This window comes from Ochotona princeps, chromosome 4 (assembly GCF_030435755.1).
Source record: "Ochotona princeps isolate mOchPri1 chromosome 4, mOchPri1.hap1, whole genome shotgun sequence".
Lineage (NCBI taxonomy): Eukaryota > Metazoa > Chordata > Mammalia > Lagomorpha > Ochotonidae > Ochotona > Ochotona princeps.
The window spans coordinates 39,011,132-39,036,013 of NC_080835.1; the positions used below are offsets into that span (position 1 = coordinate 39,011,132).

The following is a 24,882-nucleotide window of genomic DNA, read 5'->3' on the forward strand; positions in this document are numbered from 1 at the left end:
TACGGCTCTTATTGCACTGTCCCACTTGCTCTTGATGTTGCTATGTCAAGGCAAAGGGCACTTTAAGGCTACTTTCAGAACTTGTCTTTGTATTTTCTCTAAACTATAAATGCAATTAATGTCCATTTGGAGGCCAGGGTACCACATGTCACAGGGAGCCTTACATGTGTGCCACGAGAAGGTTCAAAGACTGTTAAGAGTAAAGTCTAAGGGAACTCAAAATTTCATTTTCTAATGGTAATTTCCCCCAAGATTTTCTCCAAAAAGATGAATTGTTTTGTATTTTGTAACTTAAAAGCAGCTATTAGTACATTTCTGAGATATAGCAGGAGACCAAAACATTTTTGGGAAGAGAATAAATATATGAAGAGAGAGACTGGTTGTTTTATTTTCAATGTGCTGAATATATTAGACTATTTATTTTGTGAATGAATGTGATGAAATAAATATTCAGGTGTTTAGTGTATGCCAAGAGTGCGATATAGATTTCTTTGGAGTTACTTAATCCATCATGTCTTTTACATAATGGACAAATCAGTTGGAAAAAAAAAAAAAAAAAACTTTTACATAGCTTAGCCTGTTTTCTGGTGCTGTTGACCTGCAAGAGAAAATACTTTTGCATATATACAGGTGAAAGTTTTTCAATTTATGTATACAAGACAATGTAGGCATTAAAGATATTTTATTGATAAAATTTTTTACCGGTTTGATTTATTGGTCATAACTTTTAGCTATTCCTTATCTCAATACACGGAACACTCTTCCAGCTAGAAGTCTCAGTAGCTTTGTCAGACTACAGATCGTCTGTCTCCTGCTTGCATTCTTGCTCATTCTCCTTTATACATTCACATCTGCTCAGCCCTCATACTATTAATACCTTTCCTCCCGCTTCCAGTGTAAACTGTTCTCTGACATGCAAGTTGAAAGACTGCAAGGGGATTAGAGCAATGATATCTATTTTGTGGTTTGAGTATTTGGAGATATGCTCAAATTAGAAGAGCCAGAACTGGCTATATGGTCTCTCCCAACAAGATGAGCAGGCTCTGATTCCTTAAAAGAATTTATAATGGATGCAAAAATGAGTTCTTAGGAATATCTGGAAGGCATGAGCAGGGCCTTGTAGCCAGAGAATGTAAACTTGCTGGCATGTACTGCTGTCCAGCTCGTGTAAGATGCTACCAGTACCCTATATTCAGAGATTAGCAACGAAGAATTGATTTTGAATTTTGAATTCATTTTTTCATTCCATTAAAAATGGGGAATCCAGGTAAGTCTGCTCAGAGGTCCGGATATCTGGATCTCTCAGGCATGTGGCTGTGGTTGGGAGAACCCATACCAGGCCTACTTCCCACTGGGAATCCTACCTCCCTGTCTACTGCTGCCAAGTGGTGGGCAAATCCTGGGTTTGTGGGTGGCCAAAGTGACAATGAAGCTGGGCTTTTCCCGTTGGCTACCTGGCAGTGAGCTCTGAGCTCTTGGGGGTCTAGAATTACTACATGGGGACATCCATTGATAAGGCCACAGTAGGTGTAGATGAGGAATGAATCCTGAGGGACACCCAATGACCACTGTACTTGCAGGTAAGCAAGGGGACTGAGACTGGTGGTTTGGAGAGGAGAGACTGGAAGATTGTGGGTCAGACTGATGCACCAGCCCACGTGGGAATCTGGAGTTGGGTTTGTTAGCATGGAACATTGTTGCCACCACGCACTAATCCACATGAAAACGGGCTGGGGGCCTATCTAGCAGGACTAGAACCTAGCACCTGACTGAATGTCAGAACAGGGGCCGGTCACATTAGGCAGGGCCATGACACTAACCAGCACATGAGAGAACCAGGTTTGGGGGTAGATTTTGTGGGGGACTTGTGGGCCCAACCCTGTGGAAGTACAAGTCCCACTGGCTAGCTCAAGTTGGAGTGGTGATGAGCTGAGCTAGATGTGACCATGGAACCTGCTAACATTGCACGGTTATAGGCACCAAGAATAGTCTGGGCAGGTCCAGGCTGCAGCACCCACATGTGCATCCTAAAACGGTGTCAAGCAGGTTGGACCACAACATTAACCAGGTCTACTAGGCCAAGATGCAGGAGCAGACTACGCTGGACTAGGGCCTAGCACCCGCTGGCATGCATGAAATCTGGGTCTGGGAGCGGGTCAAGTGGGGGAACTTGGGAAACTTCCCTGGTGGGTCATAGCTCCCACTGGTGAGCACGTGGTCCAGTCCTGGGAGGCAGGCTGGGTAAGGTAGCTCCAACTGTTGGCTAATGAGTGGGTTGGTTTTGGAAAGGGGCAGATCAGGAAGAGCTGAGCCAACCTTAGTACACCAGCAAGTGCTGGAGCACACAGGTCATGCTGGGCTAGGCTGTCACACCTACCAGTTTGCATGAGCCATGGATGGGAGTAGACTGAGCAGGGCCAGGTTGCAGCACCTACCAGCGAAAGTTGGGATTGGGGGCAGGCCACATCAGGCTAGGCTACAGCATCCAAAGGCAGAGGTCAAGACAGGTGAGGGACTACGCCAAGCTGGGTCAGAGCAATCACTGGCACACACAAGATCTCTGTCTGGGAACAGGCCTGGTTGGGGAACACTCTGGTTAGGTTTGACTGGGAGACAAACTGTACCAGATTCTGTATTGGCACGCACACACAAGAATCAGACCTGGAGTCACCTAAGAAGACGTTTCCATGGGGATTCCCCCAACTGAACTGTAGGACTCAGAACCCTAGCTATGGAGAGAATTGCAGGTTCCATGGTCTGACCTTGGAGTGCTGGGCCTCCTCAATGACTCAGACAGAAGCAGCAGTGGACAGCATATCCAGGTGTGCATGGAAGATATGGCTGTATATTGGAGTCTGTGGAGGACACCTGGTACCATGACAGAGGACAAAGGACAGAACAAATTGATCAACTACCCCAGCCAAGCACTGACAGCAAATATCTGGGCTGATGTAGACTCTAAAGTGGACTATGTCAGCCAGTGGATTCTGGAGAGATTTCATTGTGCTTGGAGTGGTGAGACTGGCAGTCATTCAGAACTGTTGAACTATTGAAACCTCTTGAGAAGGACCTTCAGCATGGCCCACATCAGGGACCCTGAGGTGGTGTCAGGTGGCTGTCCTCCATCCCCGGATACAGAGGCATTTGGGAGGCTGGATGTGGCTTCTCTGCTTGTTCCCACCCCTTTCCCCAGAAACGGGAAGGAAAAAAGAGAACGTGGAAATGGTGATCTCATCCACCTTCCTGTAGCCCTTGGACCCTAATCACCCTAATTAATTATGTAAAAATCATCAAAAATATTTTTATTTTTAATTAAAATTTTTTAAAAGAAAAAAAACAAAATGACTCTACATTAGAAATATTATTAAGATAACCTATCATACTAAATTATTAGGAATGCTATTCTAATACATTATTTCAATAATCTGAAAACTTAATTTTGACAACATGAATACATAAATAAAAGGGTGCTGTATTCAATCCAAAGGGCCACTTATACTAATGTGCCATTTAACTGTCAACAGAATGTTTTCAATATAGCCAAAAGATGTGCTTAGCTAGGAAGGGCAGTGAGTTTCAGTTACCTTTGGGCACTTTCTCCCCCGCCCAACCTCTATATCATATTGAGATTAATTGGTTAACTTTTGTTTCTATATATGCTGCCTTCAAAATAATTAGGCAACTTCTTGGCTTTTCTGGTGAAGGAGATATTTAGGCACCAAGGTCTTGGCTATAGCAGTCTTCCTCGTTTGAATCTAGCTCATCAAGGTGCACAGAGGAGAAGGCCTGGATCTGATCTGGACTGCACCTGCAGAGCCTCAAAACTGCATTTTTGTCATTTCGTCAAATGAAGCTAATATCCAGATTGTGAAGGTTACTGTAAGGACTAAATGCTATTAGTATCCAGCCCCAATGTTAAAATGAAGTCCCTTGCCTCATAGCACGGAAGCTTTGAGCTCTTAGTAGCAGCCATGAAAAGGCCACAAATACCCTGAAAGAACAAGCTCAAAAGGCGCTGCTACCTCTAGCCCTTATGTAACGTTTTACCTCTGAATCCTGGGACCTACGCCTGGAGAGCTCTGGAACATCGCTATACTAAAGGACACATAATTGGGGCCATCTTAATGCCAGTTTTAGAGACAATGCAACACCAAGGACGGACCCATCTCATGCCCACCCTATCTCTTTACCTCCGCCCCAACCCCTGCTTGAGCTAACATGATACACGTCTTCATCTTACAAAATGCAGTAACTTTTTACATGAAAGGACAGGATCTTGTGCAATGACTTTATGTGAAACCAACAGGAGCTGTACAGCTTGGTCAGGGTGAACTTCAGAGCTGCATCACTTCACCAGGATCATCTTTGCTTATTTCCACTGGGGTCTGAGGGGGAAAAAAGCGTGTCAGGTGGATCCCATGGTTATTAAGGTGTAGGTAGGGCTGAGGCCAAGGGATGACTGGGTCCAACTTTGTTGCACTTATTGTCCCTGAACCCAGCTGCCAGGGGCTTAGTAGTGAGGAGGAGAGAGGTATCAACCACCATAACCTTTCATTTCATAGGTGACCACGTGGAGTTGCCAAGATGGACTGATTTAGGAAATGATAAATGAAAGGCTGAGCATATAAAAAGTGCTATCAAAGGGTCACCATTTTGGCATAGCAGGTTACACTGCCATGTGAGCACTGTACCTGCCCATCCAGTCCAGTTCCCTGCTACTGTGCCTGAGAAGGCAGTGGAAGATGGCCCAAGTACTTGGAACCTTGTCACCCACATGGGAGACCCAGACGGAGTTTCTGGCTCTTAGCTTTCTTCTGACCTCCAGCCCTGGCTGTTGTGGCCATCTAGGGAGCAACCAGGGATGGAAGATCTCTGGCTTTCCCTCTCTCTACCTCTGCCTGTCAAATAAAATAATAAAAGGTCATATTAGTGTTAACAGACTAGATCACCCAAGTCAGAAAGCTTTGACTCTGGACCTTTCCTCTATTTCCAAACTAGGAAGGTTTATTAAAAAGAAGACAAGAAACTACAAGAGATCACATAGAGTCCAGTAGGAAATCTCCTAAGTGTAAATAATATCCCTGATAGAACTAGGCAAGCTACAATAACTTTTTAAAAAATTTAAAAGTTTACAAATTTACAAACGTTGGACTTTGATGCTTAGTTTGGTGATTTGAAGGAATCTTTCATAGTGGGAGTACAGGGCAAAGCTGATGGTCCACTTACCCCTCCTGGGGGATACTTATATCCCTTCCACATTGTCCCTGCAATGAGAAGCATCCATAAGACGACAATCATGGCTCAGCTTCTTGGTCAACTGGTGCTGTATGCAAGGGGAATGAATGGATGGTTCTAGCAAGCGTGATCTGTTCCCAGGATCCTGGTAACTGGGCTGTCGTTGTTAAACATCACACAGTGGGTGGCCCAGCATGGCAGCTGCTACCTGAGGAACTCTGTACTCTAGATTGAACTAAAGTGGCACTCAATGACCACTGTGGGAGACAGGGCTCAATACCAATTGTGACATCAGTCCATGACCTAAAAGACCCAATCAGAGTGGGCAGCTATGGCAAGGCTGGGCAGGTGCTAGGACAGTCGGAGATAAAGAAACCTTATCAGCAGCAATTCATAACTGTTGAACTATCAAAACCACTTGAGCATGGCCCACATCAGGGATCTGGGATGGGTGGGAGCCTGGGTGGGGCTTCTCCCTTTATCTCCCCCTTTACCCCAGGTACAGGAAAAAAACAATGTGGAAAAAAAATAGTCTTACCCACTTTTCTGTAGCCCTTGAACCTTTTTTGCCCTAATTAACTATGTAAAGATTGTCAAAAATAAAGAAAAAAATTTTAAAAAAGAAGTCTTATCAGAAGGGCCTTGTTCTCTGACCATGTAGTTAGGACTTAGTGAGCATTACACCTTTTTGTTTTGCTTTGTTTTTCAATTGGAAGGCAGATTTACAGAGAGAAGAAGAGAGAAAGATCTTCCATTCACTGGTTTTCTCCCAAAATGGCCACAATGACTGGACCTGAGCCAATCTGAAGCCAGGAGCCAAAAATTTCCTCTGTCTCCCATGTGAGTGCAGGAACCCAGGGAAATGGGTCATCCTCCATTGCTTTCACAGGCCATAAGCAAGAAGCTGGATGGGAACTGGAGCAGCCAGGACACAAATCAGAGTCCATATGGGATGCCAGTGCTTGAAAGTGGAGGATTAGCTAGCTGAACCAATGAGCTGCCCCCCACCACACCTTTCTAAATTCATTGCCTGCCAAAATATGCGAATGTTGGTGTTATACAATCATATGCAAAAATCATTGCTATGCAAAATAAATAAATACCCTGATTAACTTGGAGAATTAATTGTTCAGGTATGTTAATTCAGTAAGAATACAGCAGGCTGACTCCAGGAATGGTAGCCTAGTGGCTTAAGTCCTTGCCTTGCACATGCCAGGATCCCAAATGGGTGCCAGTTCATATCCAGCTCCCTGCCTGTTCCCTGGAAAAGCAGTCAAGGATGGCCCAAAGCCTTGGGACCCAGCACCTGGGTGGGAGACCCAGAGGAGGCTCCTGGCTCCTGGCTTTGAGTTGGCTTAGCTACTGCTGTTGTAGCCACTTGAGGAATGAATCAGCAGATGGAAGATCTTTCTCCCTGTCTCTCCTCCTCTGTACATCTACCTTTCCAATAGAAATAAATAAATCTTAACAACAACAAAAAAAGAATACAGCAGGTTTATTTCTAAGTTACCTTTGGCCTGTGCATGATGTTGTAAGTATTCTAATGGCCCTTGGTAGAAAAGAGGTTTACACCATTAGTTTAGTAGAACAACTGACATATAAAAAAATTGATCATACTGGGCCTGGTGTGGTGGTCTAGCAGCTAAAGTCCTCGCCTTGCATACCTGAGATCCCATATGGGCGCCAGTTGTAATCCCAGTGGCCCCGCTTCCCATCCAGCTCCCTGCTTGTGGCCAGGGAAGGCAGTCGAGGACAGCTCCAAGCCTTGGGACCTGCACACACGTGGGAGACCTGGAAGAGCTCCTGGCTTCTGGTTTGGATTAGTGCAGATCTGGCTGTTACAGTTCCTTGGGGTTGAATCATCGGCTGGAAGATCTTCCTCTCTGTCTCTCCTCCTCTATATATATCTGACTTTGTAATAAAAATAAATAAATCTTTAATAAAAATTGATTATATTTTCTAAGGTCACATGACTACTTAGTTGCAAAGACCAGACTTGAATTCAAGTTCAAGTTCATTCAGGATCTCCTTAACAGGGTTTTGAAAACACTATTTATGGTGTAGGGATGGAGGCTCAATTCACACTTTGAAGTGACAGCATCCCATATGAGCCGCAGTTTGTGTTCCGGCTGCTCTACTCCCCAGCCAGCTCCCTGCCTGTGGCCTGAGAAAGTAATGAATGAGGGGGCCCAAAGTCTTGGGATCCTGCACCCATGTGGGAGACTTAGAAGAAGTTCCTGTTTCCTGGCTTTGGATCGGCTCAGCTCTGGCCATTGTAGCCACTTGGGGAGTGAACCAGAGTATGTATCTTTCTGTCTCCTTCTCTCTAAATTTACCTTCCTTTTTTTTAAATAAATTTTCTTATTTTAAAGATTTATTTTTCTATTACAAAGTCAGATATACAGAGAGGAGGAGAGACAGAGAGGAAGATCTTCCGTCCAGTGATTCACTCCTCAAGTGACCACAACTGCTGGTGCTGCGCCAATCCAAAGCCAAGAGCCAGGAACCTCCAGGTCTCCCACGCGGGTGCAGAGTCCCAAAGCTTTGGACTGTCCTCAACTGCTCTCCCAGGCCACAAGCAGGGAGCTGGATGGGAAGTGGAGCTGCTGAGATTAGAACCAGCGCCCATATGGGATCCCGGGCATTGAAGGTGAGGACTTTAGCAACAGGCTACTGCACCGGGCCCCAAATCTACCTTTCTGATAAATATAAACAAATCTTTTTTTAAAACCTGCCTTTCAAGTAAAAGTAAAATTAATTTTAAAAAAAGAAAATGGTTGTAGAATACATTCTAGTGTTTGTAGGAAGAATGAATGTCTGGAAAAATAGCTTCAAGGCTAGGTTGTCAGCAGGTCTTTGGAAGTCGCCCTGCTGTCCTGTTTTTCCACCACATGCCTCAGTCCTTTTCCCTTCCACAGTTTATTGTATTTTCCAGAGGACTAAGAGCTCTTCAGTGAGTTTACAGGGTGCTGCTAAGTTTCCTGGAAGTGGAAGTGTCCAGCCTAGTGGATACTGCCTGCGCACTTACAGAAGCAGATCTTCCTCCACAGCCTGACTCCTCTGCTGTGTCTTCCTCCCCTGAACGGGCCGCTTCTCTTTCCACTTCAGGGTTGGAGGCTGAGGCAGAAAAAACAGTAAAGCAGTGGTGGCTCCATGTGCTGGCTCCAGGGGTAACTGGAGGGGCGCTGAAAGGCCCCCTGGATCCACACTGCTCCCCTTCCTACCCGCTGCCACTGAGCCACCTGGTCTAAATTCTACATGTCAGGTACTGTCTCCCACAGACTGTAAGCATTCCGTACTGGCTTGAAACAACTCAAGTTACAATCCAAGGGGAAAACAAACATACATGAAAAAAGGAGGGGAAGAAGCTTGGGAAACTCACCATTTTTGCAACACCCCCCGACTTCCAATTAGTGACTTCCAATTATTCAACTACCTTTCCCATTTGGTCAGAAAGCCTAGTTGGTAGGGTGAGCTGGGACTTACACCCGGGGCTATATAGGCAGGGCTGCTACTTACTGTGATCACTGGAAATGTGCCCATGTAACATGCAAATCCAACAAAAAGCATCCAGCCAAGCACAATCATGATCAGAAGTAATTTCTATGCTATAATAACACAGGGTGAGACTGACAAGTCGCCAAGATCTTGGCAAAGGAGCGTGCTCATGAAACCCTCAATTGGTAGAGGTCTCACATGTCATTTCCAGTCTGTGGCTCCCAGGGGCATGCAAACCCCTAGTGGAGAAGCTGGCATCTAGGAGAGCATTGTGACATCACTGGTCCTCCAGTTTGGGCTCCCAGCACACCAGTGACTGCCCAGACCAGCAGCTGAGCACAAAGGAAGCTCTGTAGGTCATCAGATACTGTGGCCATGCCTGGCTTGGTCTGCCCACATCCCAGCTCTTATGCTCACCAATGGAAGTAGTGGCCCAGTAGGGGAGCTTCCTGCAGTTCCCCCACTGGGTCTGTCCCCACAACCCCCTGGGTTTCACATGTGCTGGTTGGGTGCTGCAGCCCAGTCTGGGAAAGCCCACCTCACCTTGGCATTTGCCAGTGGGTGCTGTAGCCTGGCCAGGTCAGTCAAAGATACATTTTTTTAAAAGCCCTTAATATTTCTGCTTTCTTTCCCTTGTCATACTGAATACATTTTTCTTTTCTTTTTCATATTCTGATAAGCAAAAGGTAAGCTACTAAGCTTGTGACTTATTAGAGTGCCTGTTCAATGCAACAGATTTTTCATGCTTGTTTGTGAATTCCAGAAAGCAGCCTTGGGAAAGTCATCTGAAGGTGCAAATGTACAGGGCTATGAATAACTATGGACATAATAAGCATAGGCACTGGGGTGAGCAGGCTTCCTCCTGGTTAATGAAACACTGAAATCTGCTAACACAATACTTCACCTCTCTCAGACCCCAGGCAAATCACATTTTGTAGCTGCTAAGTTTAACAGAACATCCTGCTTGGTCCTTCCTCCTGACAGTCAAGTCATCAAGGAAGCTTCTCAGACAGCTGCATTGACATTTAATATTCTGTTACCAGGCAGCAGCCAGCTACTCCTGACATCAGCTACATCAGCAGCGGTCCTTTTGTCCTAAGCTGCCCTCACCGAGGAAGACAGTAGTTTTTTGAGACATGCCCCTGCCCTCGTCCACTATAATCCTCATACACGGGCACATTAAACATTAGTTGTCCTTTATCCTCAAATCTTGTCCTCGTTATTCTGGTTTGGCACATTCACAAAGACCGGAAGTTTGGGTCACCTGAGCAGGGATTGGCTTTACGGTAACAGAATGCAAAGAGCACAAACAACAAGGTCACAGACAGCGTAGACTTTAGGCTGGGTGGGTTTCATCATGGGTAATCAAATCCTAAAACTCTCCTTACATGCCATAATTTGCTCTTTCAGACCCCAGAAAAGTAACATTGTGTAGCTGCTTAGTTGTGCTATGGGCAGCCTGCTATGCCCTCGTTAGGATAAAGCCTAGCATTCAAGCAAGTTTCTCAAGGAAGAGTGCTGATGTCTGAGACTGAAAAAATATCCTGTGTTGCTATCGGACCCACACTAGCTTCAGCACATAACTGCTCCTGTTTCCAGCAGCCCGAACCCCCCTTTTGCACTTCTTAAAAGCCCCCAGACTGTCCTCATAGAGGAGTATAGTAGTTCTTAAGACTCTACTGGGCTACCTTCTTCATCTACCACTGGACTATGGAACATTCTATTTCCTTTATCCTCAAAATGTTGTCAGTATCCCAGCACCACTGATAAGGACCAGACTTTTGGTAATGCTCTTAAATCTCACCCCATTCTGTAACATTATTTTTAGTATACATCCTCAGCCAAAGTCCTCTCCATGAGCTTACAAATGGCAGTAGCTTGGGCTGGCATTGAGTTGCAGCACATAAAACCACTGCCTGGAACACAAGCAGCCATACTGGCATTGATTCGATTCCTGGCTGCTCCACTTCCAATCCAGCTACCTGTTCATGTGTCTGGGAAAGCTACAGAAGATGGCCTAAGTGCTTAAGCCCCTTCCTCCCACACGGGAAACCCAGATAAAGCTCCAAGCTGCTAGCTTTGGGCCCGGCTAGTCCTGGCCATGGTGGGTGGAAAATTTCTCTCTGTCCCTATCTCTCTGTAACTCCATCTTTTCCTTTCTTTTAAGATTTATTTATGTTTATTGGAAAGGCAGATATACAGAAAGGAGGAGAGACAGAAAGATCTTCCATCCAATGGTTTATTCCCCAAGCGGCCACAACGGCTGGAGCTGAGCCAATCCGAAGCCAGGATCCAGGAGCTTCTTCCAGTTCTCCCATGTGGGTGCAGGGGCCCAAAGCACTGGGCCGTCCTTGACTGCTTTCCCAGGCCACAGACAGGGAGCTGGATGGGAAGCGGGGCTTCCGGGATTAGAACCGGCGCCCATATGGGATCCTGGCACATTCAAAGCGAGGACTTTAACTGCTACACTATCATGCCGGGCCCAACTCCATCTTTTCAATTAAAAAAATCTTTAAGAAATAAATGACAATACCCATATAAGTTTACATGGGGATTTAGGCTTTCCCTCAGTGTTGTTTAATTAAAGGCGATCGTAATTCACATGCTACTTTTAAACTTACTTTTTTCCTGTAACAATATATCACAGGATCTCTCTGATTCATTTGCTAATAAAGACCCAACATGTTTCATTTTTGTTTTAGTAATAGCCCTATGAAGTATAATTTTCATGTGATAAATTCATTCATTTTTACTGTACAACCAATGTGTCAGGCTGGTGCTGTGGCACAGCTTGTTAAACCATTATCTGTATCACTGACATCCCATAGGTGTACCGGTTCATGTTCTGGCTGCTCCACTTCCATCCAGCAACCTGCTTGTGGCCTGGGAAAGCAGTAGAGGATGGCCCAAATCCTTGGGCCTCCACATGGGAGATCCAGAGAAAACTCCTGCTCCTGGCTTTGGATCGGCTGGCTCATCTCCAGCCACTGCAGCCACATGGGGAAAAAACCAGCAGATAGAAGATCTTTTCCTCTGTATCTGTAACTCTGCCATATATATATATATATATATATATATATATATATCTTTTTAAAAATGGCAAAGTGAGTGTCATTTCTAACCAGCTTGGGTGAGGCTGAGGCTGTAGGTTTGAGGATTGTACAGGAAAAATCACTTTATTTCTGAATACTTTTTCCCTATCACTTACTTCTCTGACTCAGTCCCCCACTTACGCCTTTTCACTTGTTATTTCTTTCTCCTCCGGGCACCCTGGCTGCTTTGAGCCTCCCCAGACACATGCCTATCTAAGAACCACGCCTTGGTTATCATCTAATTTGGAATTGTTACTGCTGCACGTCTCAGTGAGACCTACCCTGACCCCCTCACTCAATCCCTCTATATCTTTATTCTCTGCCACACTAACCCCTTTTTAATTTCCTTACCCAGTGTACTGTTTTGCTCTCCTTCTAACTAATGAAAGGATGACAGTCTTACTTGACAGCAGATTTTTTTTGTCTATTTTGCTATAGCCTCAGACCTAGAAAGCTAAATGGTTGGCAAGCAGCAAATTCTCAACAAACGCTTTCTGATTGAATAAACACATGCTCCTTCCATTTGTCACGTGCGTTCCCTAATTGAATCAGCGGCCTTGGTTTTTCTGTGAATACAATCATGGTCCTGCCTGCCTCTTGACAATGACAATACCCAGTTCATGACTTTTTAATCACTGTGGCTCAAGCCAGACATACAGAAAAGGTAAGTAAACTCCCAAACCAAGGGGAACCTGCTGGAAATCACTCTGAGCTCCAATGCCTCTTCACCTTCCCTTTCCAGAAAACCTCCTCCCTCCAGTTTTCAAACTGTGTCCCCCAATCCTACTTCCCCCTAAGCTGCTTCATTCGCATTCACCCAACACTGCACCACTGGGATGCACCTACCCACTTCTGCCACAGGGCTGCTCCCGACTGTTTCCCATTTCCCAGTCCACGAGTTTTTGCTGTTCAAGTTCCACTAACTCATCTTCCCCATATTTTCGGTCTTGTTCCTTTTCTGATACTCTGCCAAACTTAACATATCACTTTAAAATTCCACTTGTCATTTCTACCTCATTTGCCGCTTCCACTTAGGTCCTTCTCGGTCCCCGAGCCCTTTTCCAGCCAGCTGCCGCCCGCGCGCTCTGGCCCTGCTGCAGCTGGCTGCAGGCTCCGGATTCCCGCTGCTCCAGGCCGAGAGCTGGGCAGCGCAGTCCTGGAAGGGGCGTGGCCTTGGACTGCTTGGGAAGTTTGATCCTCCGCGGCTTCGGTGCTGGAGCAGCGACGAGAGCGGAAGAGAGCCCAGGGGCTGGGCACGCGGGACGGGGCTTGGGGACCTGGCTGGAGATGGAGTTCGACTGCGAAGCTCTGAGAGGGCTGCTCGGCAAGGTGCGGGCGCTCGCTGGGCCGGGCCTGGGGTGCTGGGATCGGGGTGCCGGGGTGTCTCCGGCCCTGGCCTGGCTGTTCTTCGCGTTTCCGGGCTTGTCTTCTGCTCCCCAGGTTGGCTGCAGGGTCGGGCGGGCTTCCCTCTCTTCCTCTCTCTGTCCTCTTTTCCTGCGGGGGCCTGGGCGCTGCCTCTCCGGCGGGTCCTCACGCCCCCTTCTTCTCTGGCCGCAGCCAAGCTGTCATATTCTGAGCGTTAAATCATTCCCTTCCACCTGCCCTAATCACATTGTGAAGTACTTACTTACCAACCTTGTTCTTGGTGTGAACCGGGGACCTTTTGTGTCTTCCCTTTGCCTGGCACCATGCTTGACCATGCTATGGCGCTGAATAACTGCCCATGGCAGGCCTGGGTACATGCAGGAATGAAGACCGACTGGAAGGGCCAGAAGATGTCGCGAGGAGTTTTGTTGCCTTTGAGCACAAATAAGAGACTACAGGATTGTTCTTTATGCACGCACACCCGGGCCTAGGTCACTCTTCCGCCCGAAGGCCTCGTGAGCCGCTTCATCTCTGGGCGGAGGAGGCGTCCTGAGGCCCTGCTGCTTACTTGCTCTGTGTTCCTGGAGAAAGTAGGAAGGTGGGAGATGAGGCGGTCGTCTCGGGTGTCTTGGGGTAGAGGGTGGCATCAGAGCGGTGCCAGGCTCTCTTTGGCTGGCGCTCGGAGCACTGGAGACAGAGTTTTGCCTCTGTCTACCAGCTAGTTGAGAGCGGTTGCCTCACAGGGTCCCTTCTCCGACCCAGTTTGTTGGCTCAGTGCTTGCTGCTGTTTGGGTGGCCTTTAGCTTGTCTGCTCTCTGCTTGCAGACTTGACTATACACACTCCTGGGCTAGTCCTAATACATCACCTACTATTGCTTACTCGGATGGGGAATGTTACACACGAGTTAACGTTGCATTATATTAACTAGTATTTCACACATTTCACACTGTAAGAGGAGGGGTGTTACACACAATTATATTTTTCATACGTATACTGTTCTGCTCACCGCAAGAGAGCCTCTTAATCTTGGAAGGTTGAAGGGTGGAAAGCTGGTCCCACAGTCTGACCGAGTTTATGATGCCTTACTAAAGTGAGTTTCCGGGTCAAAGACACCTTTGGACCTCTTTGTTTTCCCCAAGGTTTATTTTTATTTCTCTGAGAAAGCAGAGTAGCAGAGATCTTCCATCCCCTAGTTCACTCCCCAAATGGCCACAATTGTGAACGCTGGGTCAAATGAAAGCCAGGCGCCAGGAGCTCCTTCCAGGTCTGCCACGTGGGCACAGGGGCCCGAGGACTAGGACCGTCTTGTGCTGCTTTACCGGCTGCGTTAGCTGGGATCAGGATCAGAAGTGGAGCCAATGCTGATATGGGACACCCAGGCATACATTGCTTGCCTACAACTTGGGTCCCCACTGATGGTGATGATTCTTTTTCTTGCTTTAAGATTTATTTATTTTTATTTGAAAGTCAGATATACAGAGAGGAGGAGAGACAGAGAGGAAGATCTTCCATCCAGTGATTCACTCCCCAAGTGACCACAACGGCTGGAGCTGAGCCGAGCCAGGAGCTTCTTCTGGGTATCTCATGTGGATGCAGGATCCCAAAGCCTTGGGCCATCCTTGACTGCTTTCCCAGGCCACAGGCAGGGAGCTGGATGGGAAATGGGGCCAAAGGGACATGAACAGACGCCCATATGGGATCTTGGGCACGTGCAAGGACAGGCCACTAGGCTACTGTGCTGGGCCCCCAGTGATTCTTAATCTTAAGACTTCTCCATGCAGAAACCATACATTCAGGTCATTTCTGTTGAACTTGCCTGTGTCTTGCCTGAACTTGCCTGAACCAGAATTGAAATTGTTTATCCAGTTGATGTGAATGATTATCTGTGCCTTGACAGATGTTCAAATCAGAAGGTTTTTTGGAACAGCACTGTTTCAGAGCATGAGTTGCTTCTCCAGTGTTTGTTATTTTTTCAAAATGTGTGTGCATATGCACAGACATGTATATGTGTTTAAATATAAGGATATATATAAATATAAAAATACATATACAAATTTCCATTTATGTTAAATATTATACTTTAAAAAAAAAAAAACCTTTCTGGTTCCCTAATTTCTGTTTTCTGCTTCCTAGCTAAATTACACTGGATAAACTCACTTAGCTACTCCTGAAAGAATATTGCCCTCTACCTATAGATTCCCTCCTGCTAAAAGAAATATATTTTATGATGTCACTCCACCTAATACTGCTCAGCGGGTCTTAAATTTGAGCAATATCATTCATAGAAGAGTACTCTAGATGGCCATAAATGCCAAACTCCTGAATAAATACAGTGCATTTGTATAAAGTTGAAATTTTATTTGATTTCTCATTTTTGTAGCAGCATGCTGGCTTTAGTGTTTGAATCTCTGACGCTGTTCTCTTTGGTGAAGCACCTGTGCCTTTTGAGTCTGTGCACTGTCAAAGGCACCGCTCTCTGCAGTTATACAGAACTCTCAGAGTGCCATAGACACTAAGAAGGAATGTTTTATTTGCAGTGAAGATGATGTATTTTTCAGGACAGGTTAAACAAGTTCTTTTTTTTTTTCAGATGTCAAAAAAATCAGATATTTGATAATGATATTTAGGTTTTCAAGCTCTAAGGAAAAGTGTTATTTATGCCTTTTAACAAAGTTTTATAGTAGTTTTTGCAGCTAAATAAATTCTGCTATAACCTTGTACAGATATCAGTAATCATATTTTCAAAGAATGTTAAGGACATGGAAAATGGCTTCTGTAAGCAGAAAACAGCACAAACATTGCTTTTGTTCGGTAGTATGCATATTTCAACTGGGGCTGAGCCAAGAGCTTGAATTCTGGCTTCACAACTTAACCTGCTGTCTTTCTCAGCAAATATTTTGATTCTGTAGCTTTCATTTTATTCTTTTATAAAATAGAGATGTTATAAGCCCTAGCTGTATCATAGGTCATTGTTTAAAACATGAAATCAGTTTGTGTTTGTAAAGCTTACAACCTGGGGCCCAGCACATAGTAACAGCTCAGTCAAATATTAACTGTAATTACTTCATTGCTCATAACTTTATTTTTATTTCATGTTCATTTTTCTCTTTTTAGTACAAATTCAGAGATTTAACTGTGGAAGAACTGAAGAATGTAAATACATTTTTCCCACATTTTAGATATTCCATGGATACCTATGGTAAGAATCATATCCTCTAGTTTTTGCCACATTATTGAAAATATTAGCTATTCAGTCCTAGAAAGTTTCAAAATCATACTTTCTTATTTCTCCACTTTATCCCATGATTTTGAGTGACCCTAATGTGATCTGTAGTTTCTGAAGACATTTGAATTAATATAGTATATATTGTGTTAGTTTTCTATTGCTGCTGTAAGGAACTATCATAAACATAACCAGCTTGAAAAGATACAAGTTTACTATAGTGCAGTTCATAAACTGAAAGCCAGCACAGGTTTTATGGCTTACAAATTCAGGGTGTCAGCAAGTCTTTATTCCTTTTTGGAGGTTCTGAGGGAGACTTGCTTTTCTGTTTCTAGAAGTTATTCAACAGCACTTAGTTCTTGCTTTCCTTTTTCTGTTTTTCTGTATTCAAAGCCATTGTCTCTAGCCATTGTATAGTCGACTCTTGTGACTAACACTGAAAAAGAGTCTGTTTTTATCTTAGGGATGTGAGTATTGATAAAAGATTGAAAATAATGAAATGAGAGAAACCAAAAAAATAATAATCTTTCTAAAAGTTTGCTTTTAAAAATAAGCTTTTAAAATTTTTTTGATTATAAAAGGTTTGTGACTGATTTGTTAACCAGTGACAATATTTAGTAATATGTCTATGTTTTATAATACTGTTTAACAAATTTTACTTGAAATGCAGAGTTGTAGAGAGAGGAGAGACAGATCTCGGGTTCGCTCCTCAAATGGCTACAACAGCTGGAGTTGGGTTGGTCTGAAGCCAGGAGCAGGATCAGGAGCTTCTTCTGGATCTCCCACATGGGTGTCAGGGCCCAAGCATCTGGACTATCCCCTGTCGTTTTCCCAGGCCACCAACCGAGAGCTGGATCAAATCTGGAGCTGCTGAGCCTGGTGTGAAAGCTTAGTGGTTAAAGTCCTCACCTTGTATGCGCCGCATTCCATACAGGTACTGGTTTTCATGTCCCGGATGCTCCACTTCCCATCCAGCTCCCTGCTTGTGGCCTGGGATAGCAGTAGAGAACAGCCAAAGCCTTGGGATCCTGCACTAGCATGGGAGACCCAGAAGAAGCTCCTGGCTTCGGATAGGCTTAGCTGTAGTCATTGAGGCCACTTGGGGATTGCAGCAGATGCAAGATCTTCCTCTGTATCTCCTTCTCTCTGTAAATCTGACTTTCCAATAAAAAGTAAGTAAAATCTTAAAAAGAGAGAGAGAGAAGAAAAGAAAGTGAAGCAGTTATGACTGAAACCAGTGTCCACTTGGGATACTGGTGCCACAGACAGAGGCTTAACCTTCTAGGCCATGGCACCAGCCCCTATAATATTTTTATATATATATGTAAATATATATATATATATATATATATATATATATATATTTGTTTGAAAAGCAAGGTTACAGAGGAAGAGAAAGAAAGAAAAAGTCTTTATCTACTGGTTCACCCCTTCCAAGTGACTGCAATAGCTGGGCTTGGCTGAGCAGAAGCCTTGAAGTATGAGGTGGGAACTCCATCCAGATATCTCAACTGTGTGGCAGGGACCCAAATACTTGGGCCATTCTCCACTGCTTTTCTTGGGTGCATTAACAGGGAATTGTATCAGAAGTAGCGCAGCTGGGACTTGAACCAGCACTCATGGGATGCTGGTGTCACAGGCTGTGGCTTAACCTACGGCACCACAATGCTGACCCCTAATACTCTACTTCTAAGGAAGAATTTTCATGCTATCTCCTTCAATCCTTATGGCCATTTTGTGAAACACTGTATTAGTTTTACCAGTGACAAAACTGACAATCAAAGAGATTGATGTGATTAAGAGTCACTCTAAGTGGGGAAAGTGGTGTTAGAACTTGGGACCTGCTTTAATGTAGAAGTCCTATGTTCTCTGATCTGTGCTCATTGTTTTCTGAATAAACTTTATCTAATAATTTCCCCATGTTTGTATGTTTAATGATTGCCAAGGGATGGTATTTAGAGATTGTGGAACGTGTGTGGGATGGTATTATGCATACATACACATACACCTGTGTTCACCTGCTCACCTTAATACAAGTTCTTCATACGTCTAATGGCACATTTGGGGGATTTTTTTTCCCTTTTAGTTTTTAAAGATAGTTCCCAGAAAGACCTGCTGAATTTTACTGGCACTATTCCTGTGATGTATCAGGGTAAGTATAAGAACTATATTTGTTCGCTTTCTATATGTAAAAGAATTACTTATAAAAAAGGAATGGAATTTGTGTCAAGCCCTAGCTAAATTAGAATAATAATAAATGAAATCAGGAGTTTATAAAAGATGATTGCCATGCACTGTAGCTACTAAGAACCCGCCAAGCCAAGACTGCTAGTCCCACAGACTTGCACAAGGGCCAGTGAAAATACTCCTGCAAGGTAATACTCACCGTGACCAACATAATGTATGTCATCCTCTTCATTTTATCATTAAAAATTTCCCTTCTCCCGCGCCCATTGAATATGCCTGTGGTTTCCATGTCATGCAGTTTCTGGCTTATTCCCAATTGAATATCATTATTAAAAATTTTGTAGTATTTTTTTTAAAAGATGTATTTATTTATAGACAGAGTTAAAGAGAGAGGGAGAGAGAGAAAGAAATAATCATCCACTGGTTCACTTGCCCAATGGCCCAACAGGCAAGACTGGCCAAGCCAAAGCCGGGAGCCAGCAGCTTTGTCCTGGTCACCTACATAGAGTCCAGGGCCCAAGTGCTTGGAGAATCTTCCGCTACTTCCCCAAGCACATTAGCAGGCAGCTGGACTGGAAGTGGAGCAACCAAGACTCTAATCAGCAGCCATATTGGATGCTCATGCTCCAAGGAGTGGTTCAACTTGTGCCACAAGGCCAGCTCCATTATCCATTCATAATAAAAACAAAAAGTCTTCCTTATTTATTCAAAAGGCAGAATGACACGAGCTGGTTCCAAGATATATGTCTATGAAGGTATGTAACCAAAATTCCATGCTGCTTTTCATACATTTATTTTCTGTTCAGTTCCATTTAAAAATACTGTTTGCACCCACTAATTTATTTTCATACCCATTTATTGTGTTTTTATTTTCTTTAACATCTATTTATTCATTTGAAAGAGTTAAAGAGAGAGGGAGAGACAAAGAGAGATCTTCCATATGCTGGTTCTCTTCCTGGGTGGCCACAACAGCCAGGGGTGGGCCAGGCCAAAGATAGGAGTCAGGAGCTTCATTCAGGTCTCCCAGTTGGATGCAGGGACTCAAACACTTGGGTCATCTTTCCCTGCTTTTCCCAGGCCACCAGAACAAATGTGGATCCGAAGTGGAGCAGCCAGGACATGAACCTGCGCCCATGAGATGTCAGAATTGCAGGTGTTGGCTTTATTTGCTATACCATGGCACTGGCCTCTGTCAGCTAGTCTATTTCTAACATGAGTGTGATATAAAAAATACCCTTCATACTGCCTAACAGGTCATGCACTGTTGACATTTTACACATGTCAACTAATTTTGTCACAGTTGTGTAAGAAAGGCACCATTATTGTCTTCATTTTGTAGACGGAAGTCAGGCACAGGGCAGTTAAGCAACATGCCTAAAGCCGTGGCTGGTGAAATGGGGAACCTAAGGTATGTTTTCTCCTGAGCAGCCATTTTTTTTTTTAATGCAAAAGCAAAGGAACTTTATTGCTAGCACGCTAGGGTCCAAATCTCATCCAATGCAGTGGAGTCTTGACAAGTACCCTGCTCATACATTTCACACAGTTATAGAGTTTTTTTTTTAAGTTTTATTCATTTTATTACAGCCAGATATACACAGAGGAGGAGAGACAGAGAGGAAGATCTTCCGTCCGATGATTCACTCCCCAAGTGAGCCACAATGGGCCGGTGCTGCGCCGATCCGATGCCGGGAACCTGGAACCTCTTCTGGGTCTGCCACGCGGGTGTAGTGTCCCAATGCATTGGGCCGTCCTCAACTGCTTTCCCAGGCCACAAGCAGGGAGCTGGATGGGAAGTGGAGCTGCCGGGATTAGAACCGGCACCCACATGGGAGCCTGGTGCTTTCAAATCTAGGCCACCGCACCGGACCCAGTCATATACATTCTTAAGAACATGGCTCCATGACAGGTCTTTGGACAGACTAGACTTAAGTTTCAGTTCCTAGGGCCCGGTGGCGTGGCCTAGTGGCGAAAGTCCTCGCCTTGAATGCACCGGGATCCCATATGGGCGCCGGTTCTAAGCCCAGCAGCTCCACTTCCCATCCAGCTCCCTGCTTGTGGCCTGGGAAAGCAGTTGAGGACGGCCCAAACCTTTGGGACCCTGCACCTGTGTGGGAGACCCGGAAGAAGTTCCTGGCTCCTGGTTTCAGATCGGCGCAGCACCGGTTGTTGTGGTCACGTGGGTAGTAAACCATTGGACAGAAGATCTTTCTCTGTCTCTCCGCCTCTCTGTATATTTGACTTTCCAAAAAAAAAAAGAATGTATATGACTATGAAAGGAATAACTATCAAAAGATGTATTGGCCAAAGTAAATTATCAGAGTTCTATCTTAAGATTCGTTTTTGCACATATTTTAAGTGTGGCTTTAGCATTTAGGCAGCCAACAGAGTGAGAGGTTCTAAATCCACAGGTGTGACCTACCTGGGTGAAGTTGGAAGAACACACTGAAGTTCCAGGCTCAGCCATGGCCTTAAATAGTGTTCGGACCATGTCATAGTCGCTGTTCACAGGGAAGGCTCCTTCTGCTGTAAAGTGAGGACACTGTCCTCCTGTCATAGCGTGATGTTTCTTTGAGTGTTCCCAAAAGATGATGGACCATATGAATCAAGATTTTTGTATGTGGGAATAGGGTAAGGACACGTTTAAGTGGACAGAAAAACATTTAATCAAGATGTAGCAGAGAGGACATATTCCAGGAAATGGGAAAGCACAGAACAACGGCAGAGGGGTACCTGGAGACTGACAGACACAGGAAAGCAGCGGACACAACGGTGTGGTGTTGCAGAGACTGATACTCCAGCAGCATTCAGCTAACGGTAATCTGAACTCCACCAGCAATCAGGTGGGAAGGGACTTTCACTGGGAGCTTGGGAGGTGAACGCAGACAAAGAACTGTCCATCTTGCTGGTCCGTTTGATTTGACCAGGAGCAGAGACAAAGCAGCAGATCCCAGACGGACAGTGCGAGAACAGGGTGGATTTCATAGCCCAGTCAGTCCCCTATAGCTGAATTGGGCGCCATTTTGCATAAGGAGGCAAAGGCAAGGGAAAGGACTGAGCATAGGCTGAGCTGGGAGTGAACTCCTTTCTGACTCAGTGAACTGCAGCAATGTGGCATTCTACAGGTTCCACCCAAGACAGGTCTGGGTAGCTCTAAGACCCAATGGCCAACAGATCAAGAACTCTAGTAGTGGTATGTCAGGCTCCATTTTTTATACTGTGGCAATAGCTTTAGGACAGCAGGGGACAACAGTGAACTGCACATGTGCTGAGCTTGCGAGAACTCACTGAGTTCTGTGGATTGCACTGGTCCTGCAGGAAAATAATACCGACTGTGGCATTGTACAGGTCAAAATAGGTCCGTGTGGCACCCAGACTTAACGTCCAACAGGTTCCAACAATATCAGCGCCACCAACAACCTAAATATATAGGACACCTGGTGTCTCTCTAATCCTGGGACCTGCTCCAACCAGAAGTGGGAGAAAGGTTGCAGAGACAATGGTGCAGCCTCAGCACAGTATCACAGGAGGTGGAGAGTGGTGAGCCAGGAGCTGGGACTGTGGAGACCACGGTGGAAATCTAACATAAGAACCCAGGCCTGGAACTCACTGGAGGTTGTGGTACAAGTGGCTGCAAGCAGAGTTGTGTACCAACTGCAATAAGTAAAATTGCATTGTAGACCTGTGGGTGACACAGCTTAGAAACCTGCCCCAAGGAGAAGACTCTGCTAACCAGAAGTACAATGACCAAGAGCAAAAGAAGAGACAAAAGCACAATGAATATTACCGAAAATTCCCCTGCAAAGGAGCAAAACCCTATGCCAACCTCAGAGTTCACTGGGGAAGACATCGAGAAAATGGGGGACACAGAATTCATAAGACTCATTTTGAAGATCCTGATCAACAATGAGAAGCACATACAAGAGTTCAAAGAATTTAAGGAAGCAGTAAAGCAAATCAAGGCTGATATATCAGAAATTAAGAACACAGTAGAGCAAAATAGAAGTACAATGGAGAGTCTCCAAAATAGAGTGAAGCAAGCAGCAGAAAGAATCTCAGAATTGGAAGATATTTCCTGTCATCAGGGGGAAGCAAACAGAAAGCTGGAAGCAGAGCTGGATTAGGCCAAAAAAAGTATCCAAGAATTGAAAGACACTATTAAGAGGCCAAATATTAGAGTTATGGCAGTCCCAGAAGGTGCAGAAAGAGAAGCTGAGTTTGCAAATGTACTTAATGAAATAATAAAGGAAAATTTCCCTAATTTAGAGAAAGAATTGGGAAACAACATCCAGGAGGGCCACAGAACTCCCATTAGGCTTGACCAAAAGTGATCTTCATCACATGATAATCAAGCTCTCTTCAATTGAACATAAGGAAAAGATCCTTAAATGTGCATGTGAAAAAAATCAATTGACATATAAAGGAATGCCAATTAAGCTCACAAGAAACCTCTCACAGGAAACTCTACAGGCAAGAAGAGAATGGAGTGACCTATTCCAGATTCTAAAAGAAAAAAATTGTCGGCCCAGGATAACATATCCAGCAAAGCTTTCTTTTGTCTTTGAAAATGAAATAAAATTCTTCCACAGTCAAGAAAAGCTAAAAGAATTTGCCTCTTTCAAACCTGCCCTACAAATGATACTTCAAGATGTTCTCTTGACAGAGAAGAGAAATAGCACCTTCCAAAACCAAAGGCAAATGGGAAGAACATCCCAGTAAAATGACAACAGAAGACTAAACCAATGAACAACCTATTCCTAAAATGACAGGACCAAAGTACCATCTATACGTATTAAACCCTGAATGTAAATGGCTTAAGCTCAATCAAGCGTCATAGATTAGTAGACTGGATCAAAAAACAAAACCCATCTATTTGTTGTCTAGAAGAGACACACTTCACCAACAAAAATCAATGGAAACTGTATCGCATGGGTTTTGTTGTTTTCTGTTAGTTTCATCTCTTCAAAACACTTTCTTCTGATTAATCACTCAGTGACTCATAGATCATATAGTAGCATCATTTTCTTCAAGAAGGTTCTTGATTTTCATTTCTTCAGCTACACGTTAGTCATTTAATAGCATGTTATTTAACTTCATGCTGTTGTTAATTTCTTTTTTCTCCCTGAGGTTGATTTTGTTTTGTGGCTTTTCATTTAAAGGGTTGTATAGTGGCTGTGTAATGGAGACTGTCATATCTAGTAGCATGTCATTTAACGTCAGGGCATTGTAAATTTCTATTTTTCTTTCTATTCCTGATTTTGTATTATGACTTTTCATTTAAGGGGATGTACAGTAGCTATGAAATGGAGACTAACATATCCAAATGTGAGGATACAGTGTAGTATGCATTTCTACTTCCAGACAAAGATGGACTTACAATGAAACTGTTCACTATATCTTGACAATAGGATGCTGGACTCTGCCATTGTCCATGCCCACAATGATGGACATATGACTGTGTATGAAGAACTATATGTTAGTAATGATATAGAGGAACTTGGTGGGGGAGGGAATTGGGGAGGGGATTAGGGAAATGCCAGTAGCCTATGGAATTGTATCATAAAATGATAATAATAATAATAAAATGTTAAAAAAAAAGATTTTTTTGTATGTAATAGACTGTTTAAAATGCAGATTTGGGGGCTCCACCCCACATCTAGTGAATCTCAATCTATGCAAGTGAGTGGTGAATATCTTCAGGTTATTCATGTTAAAAAAAAAAAAAAAGGCCACCGGACAGGCAACTGTTAGGGTTATTTCTAAGTTCTGTGTATCTAACTCAGCTTCACTGTTATGTAGGTGTGGTAATTGGGCTCCATGAGAGCAAATATCAAGCTCAGTTTGGTTTATTCACTCATTTTGATCTGTTTACTCTTATTCATATAAGAGATTTCTATTAAGCAGCTAGTATAGTAGGCACTAAATATGTTGCTAGAGATATAGCATGAATGTGACTTAATCCCCTCTGCAGGTATACATTGTTAACAGGAAAACAGATCTGTGTGCAACTAATTTCAATATAGGATAAGCATAAAAATGGAGATATCTACACCCTTCCAAGAAAAGTGTAATACCTCTGCTTAGGTAAGGGAAAGAAAACAATAGGGCCGAGAAGTATTTGCTGAATTGAATTGGGTGAACTGGCCATTGTATTAATTAAATTTCCTAAAATATTTTTCTATGATATAATAATAACATATTTCTATTGGTGATATGGCAGAAATTGGCCTTAATTTACATTAATACTTTATATGTAAACTTGATGAAACTGTACAGTTGTTAGT

General features: G+C 44.1%; 2 protein-coding genes across 4 annotated transcripts in view; one reads left to right on the plus strand and one right to left on the minus strand.

The window, feature by feature from the left end:
• Positions 1-4,236: 4,236 nt before the first annotated feature.
• On the minus strand, positions 4,237-8,992 carry MISFA (mitochondrial sheath formation associated). 2 transcript variants are annotated; one of them, XR_009245238.1, is made up of 3 exons: positions 8,755-8,992; positions 5,227-5,323; positions 4,237-4,385 (listed from the first exon to the last, which is right to left on the minus strand). XR_009245238.1 is itself a non-coding variant. In XM_036495002.2 (2 exons), the coding sequence occupies exons 1-2, from the start codon at positions 8,821-8,823 to the stop codon at positions 8,260-8,262; spliced, it is 162 nt and encodes a 53-aa protein (XP_036350895.2). In that variant the 5' UTR covers positions 8,824-8,992; the 3' UTR covers positions 8,136-8,259. The 2 variants fall into 2 exon arrangements, 1 of the variants encoding a protein (XP_036350895.2); XM_036495002.2 differs by lacking the exons at positions 4,237-4,385; positions 5,227-5,323 and adding an exon at positions 8,136-8,352.
• A 4,016-nt stretch (positions 8,993-13,008) lies between these two features.
• The window catches only part of UEVLD (UEV and lactate/malate dehyrogenase domains), a 46,137-nt gene continuing 34,263 nt past the window's right edge, over positions 13,009-24,882 (plus strand). For both annotated transcript variants that reach the window (XR_009245309.1, XM_012929401.3), the window contains exons 1-3: positions 13,009-13,154; positions 16,306-16,390; positions 18,501-18,566. Coding sequence is in view for 1 of the 2 variants with exons in the window: in XM_012929401.3 (XP_012784855.2) it covers positions 13,113-13,154; positions 16,306-16,390; positions 18,501-18,566 (193 nt within the window). In the remaining variant the exon portion in view is untranslated. The remainder of the gene's footprint in view (positions 13,155-16,305; positions 16,391-18,500; positions 18,567-24,882) is intronic.

Coding starts and splice junctions, on each gene's coding strand:
- MISFA (XM_036495002.2), bottom strand. CDS start 8,823: ATGATTGTGCTTGGCTGGATGCTTTTTGTTGGATTTGCATGTTACATG. Junction 8,353..8,754: donor GCACATTTCCAGTGATCACA/GTAAGTAGCAGC, acceptor TTTCTGCCTCAG/CCTCCAACCCTGAAGTGGAA.